Source organism: Pteronotus mesoamericanus, unplaced genomic scaffold, assembly GCF_021234165.1.
Source record: "Pteronotus mesoamericanus isolate MK-2021 breed Mesoamerican mustached bat unplaced genomic scaffold, CSHL_Meso_final scaffold_125, whole genome shotgun sequence".
Classification (NCBI taxonomy): Eukaryota; Metazoa; Chordata; class Mammalia; order Chiroptera; family Mormoopidae; genus Pteronotus; species Pteronotus mesoamericanus.
In genome coordinates, this window is record NW_026555304.1 from 510,950 (window position 1) to 528,138 (window position 17,189).

At 43.5% G+C, this 17,189-nt stretch overlaps 1 protein-coding gene and 1 non-coding gene across 2 annotated transcripts in view; both read right to left on the reverse strand.

The window, feature by feature from the left end:
- The window catches only part of LATS2 (large tumor suppressor kinase 2), a 76,873-nt gene extending 59,948 nt beyond the window's left edge, over positions 1 to 16,925 (reverse strand). Inside the window, exons 1-2 of the mRNA XM_054587982.1 lie at positions 16,718 to 16,925; positions 4,692 to 5,225 (exon numbers count right to left, since the gene is read on the reverse strand). Coding sequence (XP_054443957.1) covers positions 4,692 to 5,027 — 336 coding nt within the window. The 5' untranslated portion in view covers positions 5,028 to 5,225; positions 16,718 to 16,925. The remainder of the gene's footprint in view (positions 1 to 4,691; positions 5,226 to 16,717) is intronic.
- Positions 3,898 to 4,003, reverse strand: LOC129082386 (U6 spliceosomal RNA). The gene has a single exon (XR_008530406.1). It is a non-coding gene; the product is annotated as a U6 spliceosomal RNA (small nuclear RNA).
- Positions 16,926 to 17,189: the final 264 nt, after the last annotated feature.

Consider the following 17,189-nt stretch of genomic DNA (forward strand, 5'->3'; position numbering starts at 1 on the left):
TGGCGAATGAGCTAGGGCTGTTGTGGTTGTTGGTCTATGGGCTCATCTCTGCAAAGCTCTCTATTCACCGCTGACTGAGCACATCCCATGGGCACTCAGGCCCCAGGAGCAGCTGCACACAGGGAGTGGGCTGGGCACTGCAATCTGCCAACACAGGCCCAACACACCAGCCCCCTGGGGGTTAGAAATAAATGATTGTTTGGACAACAGCAGCCTGTATGCAGCTGGAAGAATCAGAAAGACCCTGTGGTAAAAGGAAAATGCGTTGAAACACAACAGATGCCCACAACCACACACAGGAAGGTGGAAGGCAGCATTACCAGCCAACAAAACAAGATGTCAAAAGTGCCCCACAAGGAGCCACTGAGAAAGTGCCTGGGAGCAGGCCAGGCCATGGAGCACAGGGGAAAAGTAAGGGGGGTTCCCCAGAGAGGACCAGCTAGCAGGCTGCAGGCAACCAGAGCCAGAGAGGAAGAAGTCCTAGAGAATAACCCCCATGGGACAGGACACACATCAGAAAACACAGCACTGACAATGGCTGCAGTAATCCACAGTAAGGAGACTAGCAGTATGCAGGGGCTACACTAAGGGAGCACTACTCTCTCTCCCCTCACGTGTGCGTAACAAACACATCTAACTGGCACCTGCTGGGAACACAGGTCATAACAGTGCAGCAGGGCAGTGGGCAGAGCAGAGCTCCAGCCACCTGCGTGATCCCTAATGCTGTCATTTCCTCTGAAATGCTGGGAAGGCCACTGGAGTCCATGTCAAACCACTGCTATATGGTTTCAGTGAGGTTGTGTGTGGCCAGTGCTTGGCCTGTGGCCAGTGCTTGGCCTGTGGGCTACTCAAACACCAGGTGTATCCTGAGGGGTAGGGGGAGGAATCTGAGGGCTCCAGCCGGTCTCACCCTTCTGCAGGTCTCTCTCATTTGACAAAAGATCCTGGGCTTGAGGATTACTGTGTAGGATAGGATGAAAAGCTTGCCTTTCTGCACTGTTTCACTTTAGAATGCAAAGAATTCATCCCTTTTTCCTACTAACCAGATCACCCTGACTTATTCTGCTGTGACCATTGTTCTCAGGAAGCCTGCCTCTGAATGCACATCCTGACCATTGGCTTTTTTCTTCTGCTGAATTTGGTATAATAAATTGATTTGTGTGTTTACATTTCTTTCTAACCTCAATCCATTAAAGATTTAAATCACTTAAACACCAACAATATTAAATCAGAATTAGGATAATTACACTGATACAGAAATTTAGGACCAGAGGAACATAGCCCGCTAGGCCAGGGCCCTAAGAGTCTGCAAAGCTGCCAGACCTGGCACTCCTCACACAGATCAGCGAGGGAGGCTCAGGGAGACTCAGGGAGGTCAGGACGCAGGTTGTCCAAAGAGAAAAAAAGCATATGGCAACTGCTCAAAGTATTTCCTTGTGCAGATGTCTGAAAGAAGTCTCTCACCTGTCTTCCTCCAGGGGACACACACACACATGGCTAAGGGTCTGGGAGCCACTGAATCAGTGGCTGGCTCCCCAAGCCCTACCTTCCCTGCATACCCTGTACTCTGAGTGCAGTGAGCCTGTTAGCCCTCTGCCACTGAGAACACAAGTAACGTCCTTCTGAGAGGCAGAACTGTTACACATATTAATATCACTGCAAAATCAAACCAGTGGTTTTTAAAACTCTGTCAAAAAGAAAAAGAGGGAAAACCTAGTAATTTGGGCATTTGAGACCACAAAGATGACCAGAAAAAGTGAAACTAAATGTTATAAAAAAAGCTAAATGGAACTTATTATTTCAGTAATGAGTATCCAATGACACAAAATATGACACTCATAACCAAAACATCTGTCCATTTCCTTACATTTATATTTAAATAATAGCTCCTTCCTTAAGGAACATCACTCTATTTACCTTGGCTTTTTCCCATAGAAATTTTCATGTCTTTAGGAATTTATATGCAGAAGATTTATGAATATTGTATCATTTGACATGTACATTAAATCATTAGACAGAAAATACTTAAAGTCCTTTACTTTTCTAGAAATTTCTATTTTAAAATATTTTAATTAAAAATATACCTGTACCTGCTAGTTCCATGGGTATAATTTGCTGGGTAAAAGTCACTGAGCTGTATGCTTAGGAATAATGTACTCTTCTTACATAATTTTACTGTAACAAAAAGTTTTTTAAAAAATACTCATCTATAAACCTTCAAATATTTTCAGTAAGTCTTAGTCCAAATAAAATGGAAAATGTGTGTGTGTGTGCATGCAACAGACAGAATATTGCATAAGAAAATGTGTATTACCACTAAGCCAACTGTAAGACCTCAGAAAAACACAGAGTTTATTGCTATTCTGATGAATATAGGATTTAAAATGATTCTTTGAACCAAACTACTAGAGATCAAAACTGAAACCTCAATTAAAAGGTACTACAATAGAAGACAAAGGGGAAAAGCTCCAATAACAGGAATTCTCTGTACCTATTATATTGGAATTTGAACAACCTGCTTTATTTAAGATACAGCTTTCAAGGTGCTGTTGGTATTTTTCTCTCACATTATCTGGGTTCACAAAGTGACTTTCCAACTAAAATTCTCTGAAAGCAAAGGCACTTTATCAAACCAAAAAAGTCTGAATTGGAGGGTAACCATGATGGCAGAGTTGTTTTAATTTATAAAAGTAACATTACACACCAAGCTCATTGGGAATTTTACTGGTATTGTGACCCTCCATTTAATCGTATTTGTATTTTACTGTATTGGAAACAGAACCAGCTTCATTATTTCTTGCACTATAATTATCGGTGATGGATTTTACCATAATAAGATCCCACCTGTATTTCGGATTATTTGCTTGAGTTGATTCTTTTTGTCACAGCTGAAACACAGCCACAAAAAACAAGAGCTCTGATAACTTCTTCTGTTGATAAGTGATTTCTAGGAGAAGAGTTTCAGCTTTGCCGTTGGGCTACAGGTCTTAAACCAGCATTTCCCCAGGACCACTCCCTACTTTCAAACCACCCAACTGTGCTTATAGGGGGCAGTACTTGGCAGCATATCTAACTTCACATGTTCACAGTAAGAAAGGTCATACCTTTGCTGTCAGCTTTCACTGCTGGAACACTCCCCAGCAAATCACTTATGATCCTGAGCTTGATAAAAACAACTCTCAACATGACAAATGCTCACACACGTTAGTCCCAGTATATCCCAAAGTGTCAAGAAAGGCCCTATGAAATATCATTTAGTCCCATAAACATATCATTTGAGAAATGTCAATTCTCCAGGTAAGTTCTACAGTAATGAACTACAACAGTAGGGTTGAGATGACTTTGGGACATAAAACAGGGTACTGTTAGCCTTCTCCTGTGACTGTGATGCCAGAAGTGCAAAATTAGGTTATTTCTAGGAAACTGTAAGTGCTGAAGCTGACCTAATGTGGTTTGACCACAAAATATTCATAATTTTCCAAGGCAGCAAAAATACCTAACTTATTTCCAGTTTCGTGCAACTGTGACTTTTAAGATGGCAGATGGTAATAAAGGACTGGCTTTCAGAAGTCATTTTAAAAAGCAACTACATATTTACTAGTTACATTTTTACTAATTACATTTTTACCTTGGCTTTACACTGGTCTCACTTTATTTTATTTTTATTTCTTTGTGCTTTTTTTTATTTTTGTTTTTCAATTACAGTTTATTTTCAATATTATTTTCTATTGGTTTCAGGTGTACAGCATAGTGGTTAGACAATCATATACTTTACAAAGTATCCCTCCTCCAATATTTCCAATACTCACCTGGCACCATACATAGTTATTACACTATTAATGACTATATTCCTTGTGCTTCACTTTACACCCTCGTGACTACTTTGTAATTACCAATAAAAATATGGAACGTTCACAAATTTCCATGTCATCCTTGCACAGGGGCCATTCTAATCTTCTCTGTTTCATTTCAATTTTAGAACATGTACTGCCAAGCTGAGAACTGGTTCCATTTTATATGGCCCTGCCCCTTGACTAGGATTTTATTCAGCTTTGTGAATTGCTATAGGATCATAAAGGTACAGCTAAAAGTTATATAGGTATGCATGATTAGTGCCACTTCTATTAATGTGTCCTCATCCTTAAGCAACTGAGAAATCAGCCTGTGCTGCCACCATTTCCAAGATTTTTCTAGTCTTTCTGATTCCCTAATGTGCGAAGTTAGATGTAACATAGTTATAATACATCTCCCATAACAGCGTATCGACTATTCTTTAAATACAAGAAAATAGTCAAGGAATTGCCAATTTGTACTAATCAACCTTCCCGTTTAACTATGTAAAAATGCACAAACCAAAAATAAGGGAAACCAGTTTTTTCTGCATGACAGCTCAGAATAAGCCCAACTAAACCCCACAGAAAAGGCTCCACATGAGAGACCTTCTCAAGGACAGACCAGGATATACACATGGCACAATTCAGCAGCATCCAGAAACTTCTGGATCTTGCCTGAATAGGAAAAGCAGCTAAAATGGCCCTTTCGGAGAGAAAATGGAAATCAGTTCAATGATCTACATAAAGGGCCCTAGGCTTCTAACCTGGAGACCATTCTCGGAGTTGTGACCCCACTCAAAGCACCTCCATGGGAACCCCTTCCTGTGATGGCCACGTGGGCCCACGGAGCTCACCCACCTGGTCACAGCCCGCGTTCACCAGCTCCTGCAGCATCTGTCGGTTCACTTCTGCAGCTGCCGGGGAGCCTGACTCATTGGCAAAGGGCAACAAGGAGTATCGAATCTCCCTCAGGGCTTTCTGGTAGGGGCCAAACTTCGGGGCAGCTCTTGGCTGCTGCTGCCGGGCAATATCCTTGCCCCCCAGGACCTTGGTATCCAGGGAAGTGTCACTTGGTCCCACAGGTGGCCCCTGAGTGGAAGACTTGGGGGGGTGCTTCAGCCCCTCGCGGATCTCCTGCAGTCGCTGCCGGCTGTTTCCAGAGTAAGTCGTGGCAGGAAAAGTCTTTGGCCTCATTGTTAGTCCAGTTTCCTCTTACCATAAATATAATCTTCTTAAAGAGATTTATTTTTAAAAACTGTGAACAGTTATCAGTTAGTTGTAAACATAGTTTCAAAACAATTTTCTTTTAAATATTTTCTTTCCTTCAATTTTTGTAGTTTCTGTAGAGAACCCAAAAGCTTCCAGAGCCTTCATTTTGAAGAGACACACCATCTGAAAAAGAAAGACAACGTTCATTTGTAGTTTTCATATAATGTTAATAATACTTTTAAGAAATGGACAATGATCTTGAAAATATTCCATTTGGAAAGATTAAGAAAGAACACGTCATCTCTCAGAAATGACAATAAAACGGTTTCGACTCCAGTTAGAGTACATGACATCCAGCGTTGTCCCAAAATGTTTCCTGGACTATGTAATCTGCAACAGAGCCAATCTCCACAAGCTGATACTAATAAATATTCAACTCAAGGCAAGAACAATAGTATTAACAACTGATGGCTCATTTAAGATACTTTATTATAATATAATTTCATTTTGAAATCCAGAGCTTGAGTATTGCAGTTAAACTTTCTTACATGGGGTCTTGGATTTCTGGCTCGTTCCTAATAAGCCATCAACTCCTGACCCATACTGTTGTCCTTTATCCTGGGACTTCACCAACTTCTCACCCACCTGAAGCTGCGATCCTTCCCTCTCTTTGGAAATTTTTTTCTCCCAAACTTCCTGAAAGATACCACAAAACTTATCACACTGAAGGTGTCCTATATTACAATTGAAAGTAGTTCCAGCACAACATGTATCAGGAGACTTTCAAGGTAACTACTTCCTTGATTGTTTATAAATTTGTCAACATCTTATTAGCATTCTGATCTAAATACCAAAATAAAAATCTTTCTTGTGTAAATTGATACTTATACGGAAAGAGATGGTAAAGGCATGTGGGTGATTTCTTAAAGTGCTTTGTCACCACATTAAGAACAAATTTAAGTTGTAAACATAGATCAGCAATGACTTCAGCATTTTCCAACAGTGATTATACTTACTGCAGGCCCAATTCACTGAATACTGTTGTTCTTGCTTTCAGAAAATAAAATCAAGATCAACCCCTGATACTGCCCTTAGTAGCCAGCAAAGTATCTAACTCAAGTCACTTATCTGGGTGACCTAGGGCAGGTCATTTAACCTTCCACATCCTTCCTCTGGGAGCAGATGACACTTGGTAACAGGGGGTGGTGAGCACTGAATGTCTCAACAGCCCTTTGGATGCAGTTATTCTTAGTTACGAAATTAGCTGCCACAACCCCAGCCCTGAGGCCATAGGTGGTGAAGGCAAAAACCTGCACAACTTCCAGGCTCAAAGAAAAACTGACCCAGAAAAGAGCATTCTTTAAAAGGAAAGGATGAAGGGGACTGGATTTTGTCTCAGTAACAAATTTTATAACTATGAAATGAAACTGCTTCACAGACATTCTCGTGTGGGGAAAAAATCAAGATAGCTAGTATTTACCCAGTATTTACTATGTGCCAGGATTGTTCCAAGAGTTTTATGTGAATTAACATATATAGATCTATTACTTAACTATATACAACTGTAAACCCAAATTGGTGACACTGAAATCACTATTCCTTTCTCAGAAGTGGGAGAATGGAGGGTCATAACCATCTCCTTTCTTAATGTAGCTGAGAGAAGACTGACTGCATTTAGGAAAAAAGTACCAGACTAACTAAATTTTTCAAAACAAAGCCCATATTTAGTGCACAAAATCTACTACATTCAAATCACTGGAAGGACTGTTGTAAGGCTCTGCAGATAGGGAACCACAGAGCTGTAGCTGAGTCCCCTGGGGTCTGTGCTGGCCACGGACCAGAAGCCTAGAATTCTGCTTAATTGGTGTAAAATGGGGCATACTGCAACCACACTCATATTCAGCAGCTTTCTGGTCTAAGCTTCTGCTGTGAAATACCTCACTTTCTGAAACCCAAGTTCACATTCCAACAAATCAGAGGCACATGCCAACAAAGAGGCTCCGGGAGCTGCCAGCAGTAAAGAAATTCCTGAGTGATGGTGTCCGAGAACTGAGGCTTGTCCCAGAGGAATTCACATAAATCACTTGTATCCAATCTTTTCATTTTCTTCCCTTTCTTTAAAAACTAAAACAGAGAAGATATAAATAATACTATTTTCACAATAAACAATCAATGCAAAGGAGGGGCCTGACACTAAGCAATTGTGTTCATATCCCTCATACTCCCCTGCACCAGACCATCCACTGATCTATCCCACCCACCCACTATCTACACTTACTAAATGCCTAAACCTCTGGCACTGCCAGGGAAAACAAGAACAAAGCTCTGCCTTCCCCAAGTTCATAATCAAGTGAGAGGTGAGGATGTGGTGGGCAAACAAACAGCTTCAAAGAAAAAGAAATGTCCAAAAGGAGGGGAAAAAATCATCTAACAGATGGAAAGTGCTTTGAAGCAGAAATAACCAAATCTGAGGGTACTGAAGAATGGATTTCGAGCCAGAGGGAACAGCAGAGACAACTGAGCAAAGGAATATGAAGGAATCTGCAGGCACTACCCACCCATCCACAACCTTAAGATCTGGGGACTGGAGGCTCTTCCTGAAGAGCACAGGAGGCATGAGAACAAGAGGTGCACAGGGGCTGCACTCTGCAGAAGACGGGGAACCGCTGTTTGCAGTTAAGCTAAAGACTGACATAGCCAGAAGTACCCCTTAGGGAGATGAGTCTGGTAGCCAGCCAGAAGGTGGCCTGGAAGGGAAAACCACAGCACTAGAGGTAGATAATGAAACCTGGGTGAGGATCAGCAACACCACAGAAGCAAGGCGGGTCAGATTCAGGAGCCAGTTACACCTTGACTCAGGGTCTGGGCGTAAAGACAGATGGGGAGCCACCAGCACATGGGACATTTACCCAGCAAGTGACCTGACTACACAGCCATAAAATGGAGCTGTTAGGTGAGAGTGGGAGAGCAGTAGTCAGTGACAATCAAGTGACACCAGCAGGTTAAAGAGAAAGAGCTAAGAAAGGGCAAGACCCACAAGAGATGGCCCATGTCAAAGAAAAAAAGAGCTGTGAGGAAATCAGAACCAGGACCTGGAATGTCCTTGCTGCCTGACCTCACCAGCAGACACAGGAGAGTCAGGGCCAGCAAAGGAAGGAGGTGCCAACTGATTCTGAGGCTTGAACATTCTCCCTGTAATTCACTCTGAAAAGGAGCTATTGAAAGCAGGAACAGCAGTGAGGCTTTTGGGGGAGGTAGGAGTAATGTATTAAGTGCACAAAACATAAGATGGACAAATGTTCACGAAGAGCACACTCTAACAAATAGCATCTGGGTCAAGGAGTCCATCAGTACAACCCAAGGCTCCTACCCCCACACACCAATGCCTCCAGGAACTACCCTCACAACTTCTAACACCAGGATTAGTTTGACCAGTTTTTGAACTTTATATCCATGGATATACATGGTTTGTACTCTGTGTCTGGCTGATTTTGTTCAACATTATGTTGGTTATTTATTCATGTGGTATGTGGAAGTAGTCTGCCGTTTTCCATTGCTGAGTAACATTCCACATCACAACTGTACCAAACTTAACCATTCTGCTATGGAAAGACATTTGGGTTGATCCTCTTCTGGTGCTGCTGGATACTGTGCTGCTGCCTTAAGGCTGCTGATGCCCATATGGCTCTAGCTCGAGTTATGAGGAGTTGAGGAGTGAGTGATCAGCTCCAAAATCATATCAAATATTTTCTGTGTAGCTATAGGCAGAGCTCCTAGTAGTTCATGTAGTGCCTTTGTGGGATTATAAAAAGGTACTCCTGCCTCAAGCAAATTGTTTTATCATATTATTGTACATCATGAGCAGCTCTGGCCCTGGGAGCCTTCCAGAGTCCTGTGGGCAGCAGACCAGCAGACTGGCCCACTCTTAGACAAACCCTGACAACACATGTCACCATCCATCACACACACATGCTCCAGCTGAGGGAGAGAAGGAACTAGACCTCTGAGGCACAGGAGAAAAAGTAATGGCCTTAGTACAGTCACACGGGAGGAGTGTGATCACATGTGTTCACTCAAACGTGTGCATGACACAGGTGTCACTGACTCTCTACTGCTGCTCAGGTCTTTTGCTAGTGGCCCAGGGTCTCCACGTGGGTTGGCCATGCCCTCAGATAAGTACCTGTGTGATATGAAGCATACCCTTTTACGTGCAAGGCCCTTGAGCAGTGCACAATGTGAACACTCATAGAAGGTGGTCCTGTTCCTAGGTCTTGGGGATGCAGAAAAGAATGACTAGCCTCTAACTTTAAGGAGCTCATGGTTGAAGATGAGAAAGACAGACACATAAATCAATTATTTAAATATAGTATAATACAAGTGACAATCAAATTTTGCCAAAAGAATTATGGCATCTGAAATAGCAGATAGAGGGTAGAGAGAAGAAAGAGATTCAGTAGTGCTTAAAGGGTGGAAATCTACAGAATTTGGTGGTGTTCACTCATTAGAGAAAGGCTTGAAAGATGAAGCCCATTTCTGGTTTAGGAACCAGAGCTGATGGTGGTGCCTTCTCTGAGTGAGATGACCAGGGACCTTCAAGATAGCAACAGACTGTGGATGGAGGAGGGCAGCTATTGGGAAGTGAGGACAAGACTAAGGGAGGCCAATTCAGAAGATGGCTGTTTCACTGTAAAAATAAAACAGCTGAAGGTTGGGAGTCTGGCTTCTGCCCAGCTCTCACACTGCACCTCTCTGAGCTTCAGTTTCCTACTCACTGACAAGCTTTGCTCTATCTACTTGACAGTGCAAGTGACATCAAGCTCATCTGTAATGCACAATACAGTAGCCAATGATTGGAATTTCTAATAAGTTCTGGGCTCAACAAAAAGCCTTTAATCAAGTGAGGAGTTAAGACCAGGGCAAAATGCAGATGGGCTTAGTGAGAAAGGTACTAAAGTGAACAAAGAAACAGAAGTATTTCATGTTAACTCCAAGTGACTCCTCTTTAAATGAGTACATGACAACAATACTTAAAAAGTTAAAGATTCGCCCTGGGCGGTGAGGTTCAGTTGGTTGGAGTGTTGTCTGTAAACCAAAAGGTCACAGGTTCCATTCCCAGTTAGGGCTCACAGCCACATTCCAGTTTGGTCCCTTCAGGGGCACATGCAGGAGGCAACTAATCAATGTTTCTCTCCCTCCCTCTCCTTCCTTTCCCTCTAAGCATGTCCTCCAGTGAGGACTTAAAAAAAAAAGTTAAAGTATCTTTCTTTTTACTTGAGAGAGAGAAAAGCAGTGAGGAAAAGCTGAAGTCATTAGACTTACTGTTTGAAAGGTGCCTGCAGCTAGGCCTAAGGTGCTCTGTTCCAAGCAGAATCTGAGCGTCAAGGAGCTGCCTGTCTCCCGAGCAACCAGAACCAAATTCAAGCTGGGTGATCCTGGGCAAGTTAAACGCATCAAATTCTCCCTTACGTCTGGAACTTGGCAAGACCGTTCTCTCTGCTCAGAACAAATTCCCCTCCCTGCTGCACTCACTTATACTCCTGGAATTCTAAAAATCCCTTCATCAAAATGGTTCTCTTGCCCTCCCCCCCCATCTGAGTGGCACTGTTCACTCATTGTCCCTCCAGCACGAGCACAGTACGGGATGACTGATGCGCCTATGTCCTCCTGAATCGCCGGAACTGCAAGGGCTGTGAGGGCAGGAGCACCTACTCTGCCTGTCACACAGGCCCGCAGGCCAAGGAAGCATCTTGTTACACCAATACCTGTAGTCAACTACTCCTGTGAGTCTGTCACCTCAGTCATGAATCCGTGATAAACCCTACCACGGAGGCAGTCTAAAGAAAGGATGCAGGAGAGCACTGAGCACATATTTGGGTACACGAAAGGCACTCAGGAAGTAGCATGCTCGCTCTGAAGTTTCAGATGCAGTCCAAATGAAATGTTTGTAAGTGAAGCTTACAGGTAACTAGTATACTCTGATAACTATGATGTTTCAACATGGTTGGACCTTGAGGACATTATGCTCAATAAAATAAACCAAACATGGGAGGACACATATTGTTTGAATCCACTTACATGAGGCACCCAGAGAAGTCAAACTCATAGAGACAAAATGAAATGAAGATCACCAGGGGCAAGGGTAATGGGGAATTACTGTTTAATGGGTACAGAGCTTTTGTTTGGGATGAAAAAGAAGTTCTGAGTACAGAGCCTGGTGGTGTTGCAAAAACAATGCGATGTACTTCATGCCAGCGAACAGCACACTTATGAATGGTTAAAATAATCAATATTATATTTTACCTTGATTAAAAAAATTGCCTAACTATTCACACTTAGCTAACCAGTGTTTGCACAATGGTTTCCTCTAGAAAATTAGCTACACAATGAAAAGACTGGACCGTGGGACCGGGTGCAGAGTGCCCTGGCAGAGTGAAGCCTAACTGCATGGCACCACACACACACTCTCGAGCACAGTGTCACATCCCTGCCAGGACGCTGAGATACACAGTGGGGCCAGGCTTCCACTGAGCCCCACTCTTGCAGCGCACATGTCACACAGACATTCCAGTTATAAAGCCAACCAGCACAGGTGACACATTTCTGTGATGTCTGTGTTTATGCCTGAACTGAGAAATACCAAGTGCATGCTCCCCTAAACAGAATCCAGGTCAGGTGTCCTGATGTTTTTTTTCTGCCCCTGCCCCAGCATTTTATAATAAAATATTTCAGACATACAAAAAAGTTGGGAGAATTATTCAATGACATCCCTTAAACCCACTACTGGGAGGGCTCCTTGTGTGGAGGGAAGAGGGCACCATGCCCCATTCTCATTCTCTTTCCATCTCCCTCCAGTCTAATAGGAATACCAAAGGTTTGGACCCGCCCTTTTAAGTGAACATGTAAAACAGCACCTATAGGCAAACTGTGCTTTTGCCCAAATCATTTGGAAAGGATGAAACCTTCCTGGTTTCATAAAGAATGAAAGTATTTTCTCAGCTTGAGACCTTGCTTTTACACTTCAGCTTTAAGACAGTGGCTTTCATGACCCAATTACAAACTTCTGAAAGATTTTTCATGAGAATACTCATCAAATTGAGATTGCAGCTGGAAATGAGCCACTCTCACGCGCTACTGTATCATTTCATAAGAGGTAACATATGGATATTTTCTCATCACAAATTTTATAAATATGACCATAAGGCTTCATTGATGTGAAGTTTAAAAAATGGGGGTTTCAAGCAAAATAAATCTAACTTTGGACATTTCTTTGACATCATCAACTAATTTAAATATACTTTAAAAGAAACTACAAGACATTGGGATTTTAAAACTATAATACAACTCACAGAACAGAAACACCTCATTTTCAAATCTGGAGCCGAGATAAGTACGAAATCTTACTCTTAGTATAGGTGGCTCATGTAAAAACAAATGTGAGAGCAATATGTTAAGCATCCCTTAATTTGGCCATACCCAACCCAATCCTAATTCTCAGTCCAGTTCTAGAAAATACTATCAAGTGTTCAAGAATTTTTATTCTCAATTCCTCCAGTGCATTGTGAACCTACACTGGATGCCAACACACATCAAGCACCAATCAAAGAACCAACCAAACCAGTGTTTCACAGGACCTGCACTAATGAACCCACTGGCATTTTTAAAAACAGATTTTCTTGGACCTAAAATTCCACTTATTCTTTAAATCATATCCTTACTATAATTACCTAGCAAAGATGAGACTAAATCAGGCAGATAGGCCAGGACTCCTGCCCCATGCTAGAGTGTCAGAGCCATAAGCCACCAGGCTAATGTACCTCCCAGGACTGTCCAGGCCCCGAAACCACACAAGAGCTAACCATCACAATGAGGACTTCTGAGGAAATAAGTGATTACATTCCTCTTAAGAATCCAGAAAAACTCTCCAATAAACAATGTCATTGCAGTGGGCTTAGAAGTGCCATGTGTGTCAAATACTCTGCTGGACATTATGAGGTCTCACACAGATAGAACAAGTCTCATCTCTAAATAAACCTTACAATCTAGAGGAAAAGCAAACCACCACATCCTCTATTAGCTTTGTATGTGATATCCATATGATAACAGGTACAGGATGATGGGTCTCCTTGTATTCTACTCCATACCCCAGCAAGAGTGGTCTTTCAGACTTTGAGAGAGCCCTGCCTCCTGTACACCCTTCCCCCCAAGTTTCAGGTGTACCTCAGGTAGGGAGTTAGAACAGAGAAGTAATACCGTGACTTTCCAAAGGCATGTGCCTATTTGGAGAAAACCTAGAGAGGAGCATTTCACCAAAACTGGAAAAGCTAAGGAGTTGACTGGATGAAGTGTGAAGGTATTCTTGGAATCTGGAACTTCCTGTGAAAAGGCTCAAACAAGAGAGGAAGACCAACAGGCAGATACTGTTGAGAAGTGAGCAGGTACTATCTGAGACCATTTAAGGAAAACACTGGAGTGAGACTCATGAGGTGTGATGGAGTTAATTAATAATAGAACATGCTGGTCTTTAGCATTCCTGCTCAAGGAAACTGCCTGGAGGCTCCAAAGGGAGGCCCACTCTATTCAAAAGCCAACTTTTATTCTTAAGAAGATCCTTACCATCTAGCTAACTTAGAAGTTTTAGGATCTGCTTATGCCACAGTGTTGTACTCATTAGTTAAAAATAAGTACCAACCACTGGTACTAAAAATAAGATTTTTCATTTGTCCTCCAGAAAAATTCCTATGAATATCAAATATTAGCACACAAACAAAAAGTATGCAATTAACAAAATTTTTTTAGTTCTCACCCAAGGATATGTTTATTGATTTTTCAGAGAGAAACATCAATGTGAGAGAGGAACATTGATCAGTTGCCTTCCATATGCCCCTGACCAGGGATCGAACCCACAATCTTTTTGATGTACAGAACGATGATCCAACCAACTGAGCCACCAGGTCATGGAATTAACTTAAAATCACCTGTCACAATTAAGTTGGCACGGTCTAGATGGTAAGTAACATAAAGTTTTCGTGCAATAAATGGCAAACAGTACGTAATGTCAAATTTCCATCCTAATTTTAGCATGATAACCATTATTTCCAACATTTTCTTGTTTTAATAAGACTTTCAAAATTAAACTATAAATCTGATAACATTAGCCTTCAACGTACTAACAGAACAGCTGACTAGTAGTGAAACTAATGGCCCAAGCTGGCTACCTTCAAACTCGAGAGAGCCACACACAGGTGCTCTACGCAATAAAGCCCAAATTCATGGGGCTGCACCCACCCAGCAAATGGGATGGTAACCCTCCCAAACTGTGCAATTTGTGGGCCCAGTTCTGTTGAGAGAAATGACTAAGCAACAGGCTTTTTGAAAAGGAAAGAAATTCAGAGAATTTTTTGAGCTGGAAGTTAAGTCACTGCAGGGATTATCAAGCTCAACCCTTCATTCTGTTGATAGGGTATTTTGCTTCTTGTTACAGATTTACAAAGTAAATTATTTACAAAACCAAGACAAAATAAGTTATCTTCTGTATTTCAAGCCCACAATTTTTAAAAAGACAGCAGTGAATAATTTTTAGAAGTTTCGCCTTATTATAACAAAAACTAAAAGTAGTTTTTCAAAAAAAAACTGCTGGTCTGGATTTTCCAGCACAAAGCAGAACACCTCCTCCCTCCAAAGTTTCCCAAAATCCTTCGCGTGTGTTTACAGCCAATTTATCAGCTTCAACACTTCCCCCACCCACACCCACACACACACCCACACACACATTTAGGAGCCCAGAGCTGGCAATTTACAATACAGCATTTAATATAACGCTGCATCTTATTGTAAAAGCATTCTCCTCCCACCGAAAGAAAGTCCCTCCCACCAACCCTGTGATTTGCTAAGAAGGGTGTACAGCTCCAATTTACACTTGAGTCAAACGACAGGGTCCAGCACAAATAACACCTCTTCATTACAAAATCTTTTATTACAAAATCATAAGCATGTAATTCTGTAACATGACAATATCACACTCAAGCACACCATATGACATTTTAGGTGAAACATTCAAATTAAAACTATAAATTATTACACCCATATTGTTTCCCTACCAACCACACTCAAATAGGCATTACTTCTGCAGGACCCTGCATTTCAAACTGGATAGAAAGTCTAGAAGGGTCCCTTCCAGTTCTAAAATGCCATGATTCTAGTAATTCACTGTAGTAATTCTGCATGATGTCTTTTGGTCATGTACCACTTTATATTGCTTGACATTTGGAGGTTTATTAATATTCAGCATCTTTAATTTGAAAGACATGCTGATTTATTCAATAAACAGTACTCTATATTACCTGGATAATGAGACCAACTGTATGAAACTAACACAGTATCTTGTTAATTATCATTTAAAACAGACTTTGCATTCTTATTTTGGAAGATTTTTCCGTTTCTACCTTATTGTAACAGTTGCTAAAGAAAAAACATGAAAGATAAAACTGCTCAGTCTCTTGATTTGGCATCAAAAACAGTGATGCCTCACGCAGAAACTAAAGCAGAGATTTCACAAAATTTCCTAATAATCAGCCACTGGTTAGTTACTTCTCCATTACTAAAGAAGTCTCCTCAGCTACCAAGTAAAAATTTCAAAAGAATATCTGTATGAAGATCACACATATTTTGTGACTTTTCATTCAAATTACAGTACATTCAGGTTTCTTGGTAAAATGTGCAGCAACTCTCCCTTAAAAATGTACATATTGGCTGACTGCTCTGGGAAGAGGTCCGTTGGGCACTTGGGTTTTACCTGCCGACTGAACCTGTGGTTTACAAGTGAGAGTTAAACTATTCTAAGAAGTCAGGATTCCTGTGACATTCAGAACACTCTCACTTATGTCCCATACGTGGGTGAAAACACCAAAGTTCTCCTTTAAAACTTTGTCAACAGAAGCAGATCCACAAACAACGTGTCCTTCCACGGTTATCCCAGCAAGAGAGGACTTGTCACTGGAGGGTCTCGGAGCGGAAGGCCTGCAGCTGAAGAACCGGGACCCTACTCGGCGCGGGAAGGTGTTTCCATCTTCCTGGGCACTGGGACGTGGGACCACCGCAACAGTCGAGTCTGTGCACGCGAGCACGTTGCCGACGGGAACGCCATTCCCGCCGTCCCAGATGAGGCACGCGGGGAAGCGCAGGGGACGCTGTGGAGCACAGCAGAGCCCACCCTCCCAAGGCCGGCGGGTTAAGTCGCTTAAAGCCGCGTCAGAGACCAGCCCCGAGTCCCTAGCGGCCGCCGATGACCCGGAACCGGCGCCGCGGCCTCGAGGACGGAATACTCGGGGAGCCGGCGATGCCTTGAGGGAGGGGGCGGGGAAGAGGAAAACAGACGGCGCTATCCCAAGAGGAGAAGAGGGGACGTGCGACTGCGCGGCTCGAGGGGGGAGGGGACGTACGACGGCGCTGCCCAGGGAGGGAACGAGTCCCGCACTTCAGTGGAGGCGGGCCCCGCGCTGACGCCTTCCTTTGTAGGCCCGCCCCGCGCAACAAAGAGGCGCCGCCCTCCCCAACTGCGGGCTCGGGCCCGCCACGGCGACCGCGACCGCGACCGCGACCGCGACTACGACGTTTCGGCGGCGGATTCAGGCGAGGCCCCGGAGCGCAATTTCCCAGCCCCTACCCGCCCGCCTTACCTCGGCGCCGTCTACCGACGTAGGGGCGCCCTCACCCGTGACTCTGAGGCCTCGCGCGCCGGGGGACCGGGCGCCGGTGGCTGCAGCGGGTGGTGGCCCCGCAGGGACCCGGGCGTCCCGGGCGGCAGCGCGGACGGCGGCGGCTCCATCTTCCCGGGTACTCGTGCCGCCGCTCCGACGCGCAGACAGACCCAAGTGGGACATTCGCTACATTGTTGGCATTCCATGGCCGTCACGTGACCGCACGTCACGCTCGGCCCGCCCCACCCGCGCTTCCTGGTCCCGCCGCCACCTGCGGTCCGGCACTGTCCCCGCCTACCCGACCCCCTGGCCCAGCTCTCCCGGTGTTCAGTACGAGTCGGTTACTTTACCTAAGGCCACTGTCCTTTCGAGCGTCTCACCCAGCGTCGAGGCGGACAGGAAGGTAATAGGCGTGAGGGAGCCACCAAGTTGGTGTCAGCCACCGAAAGTG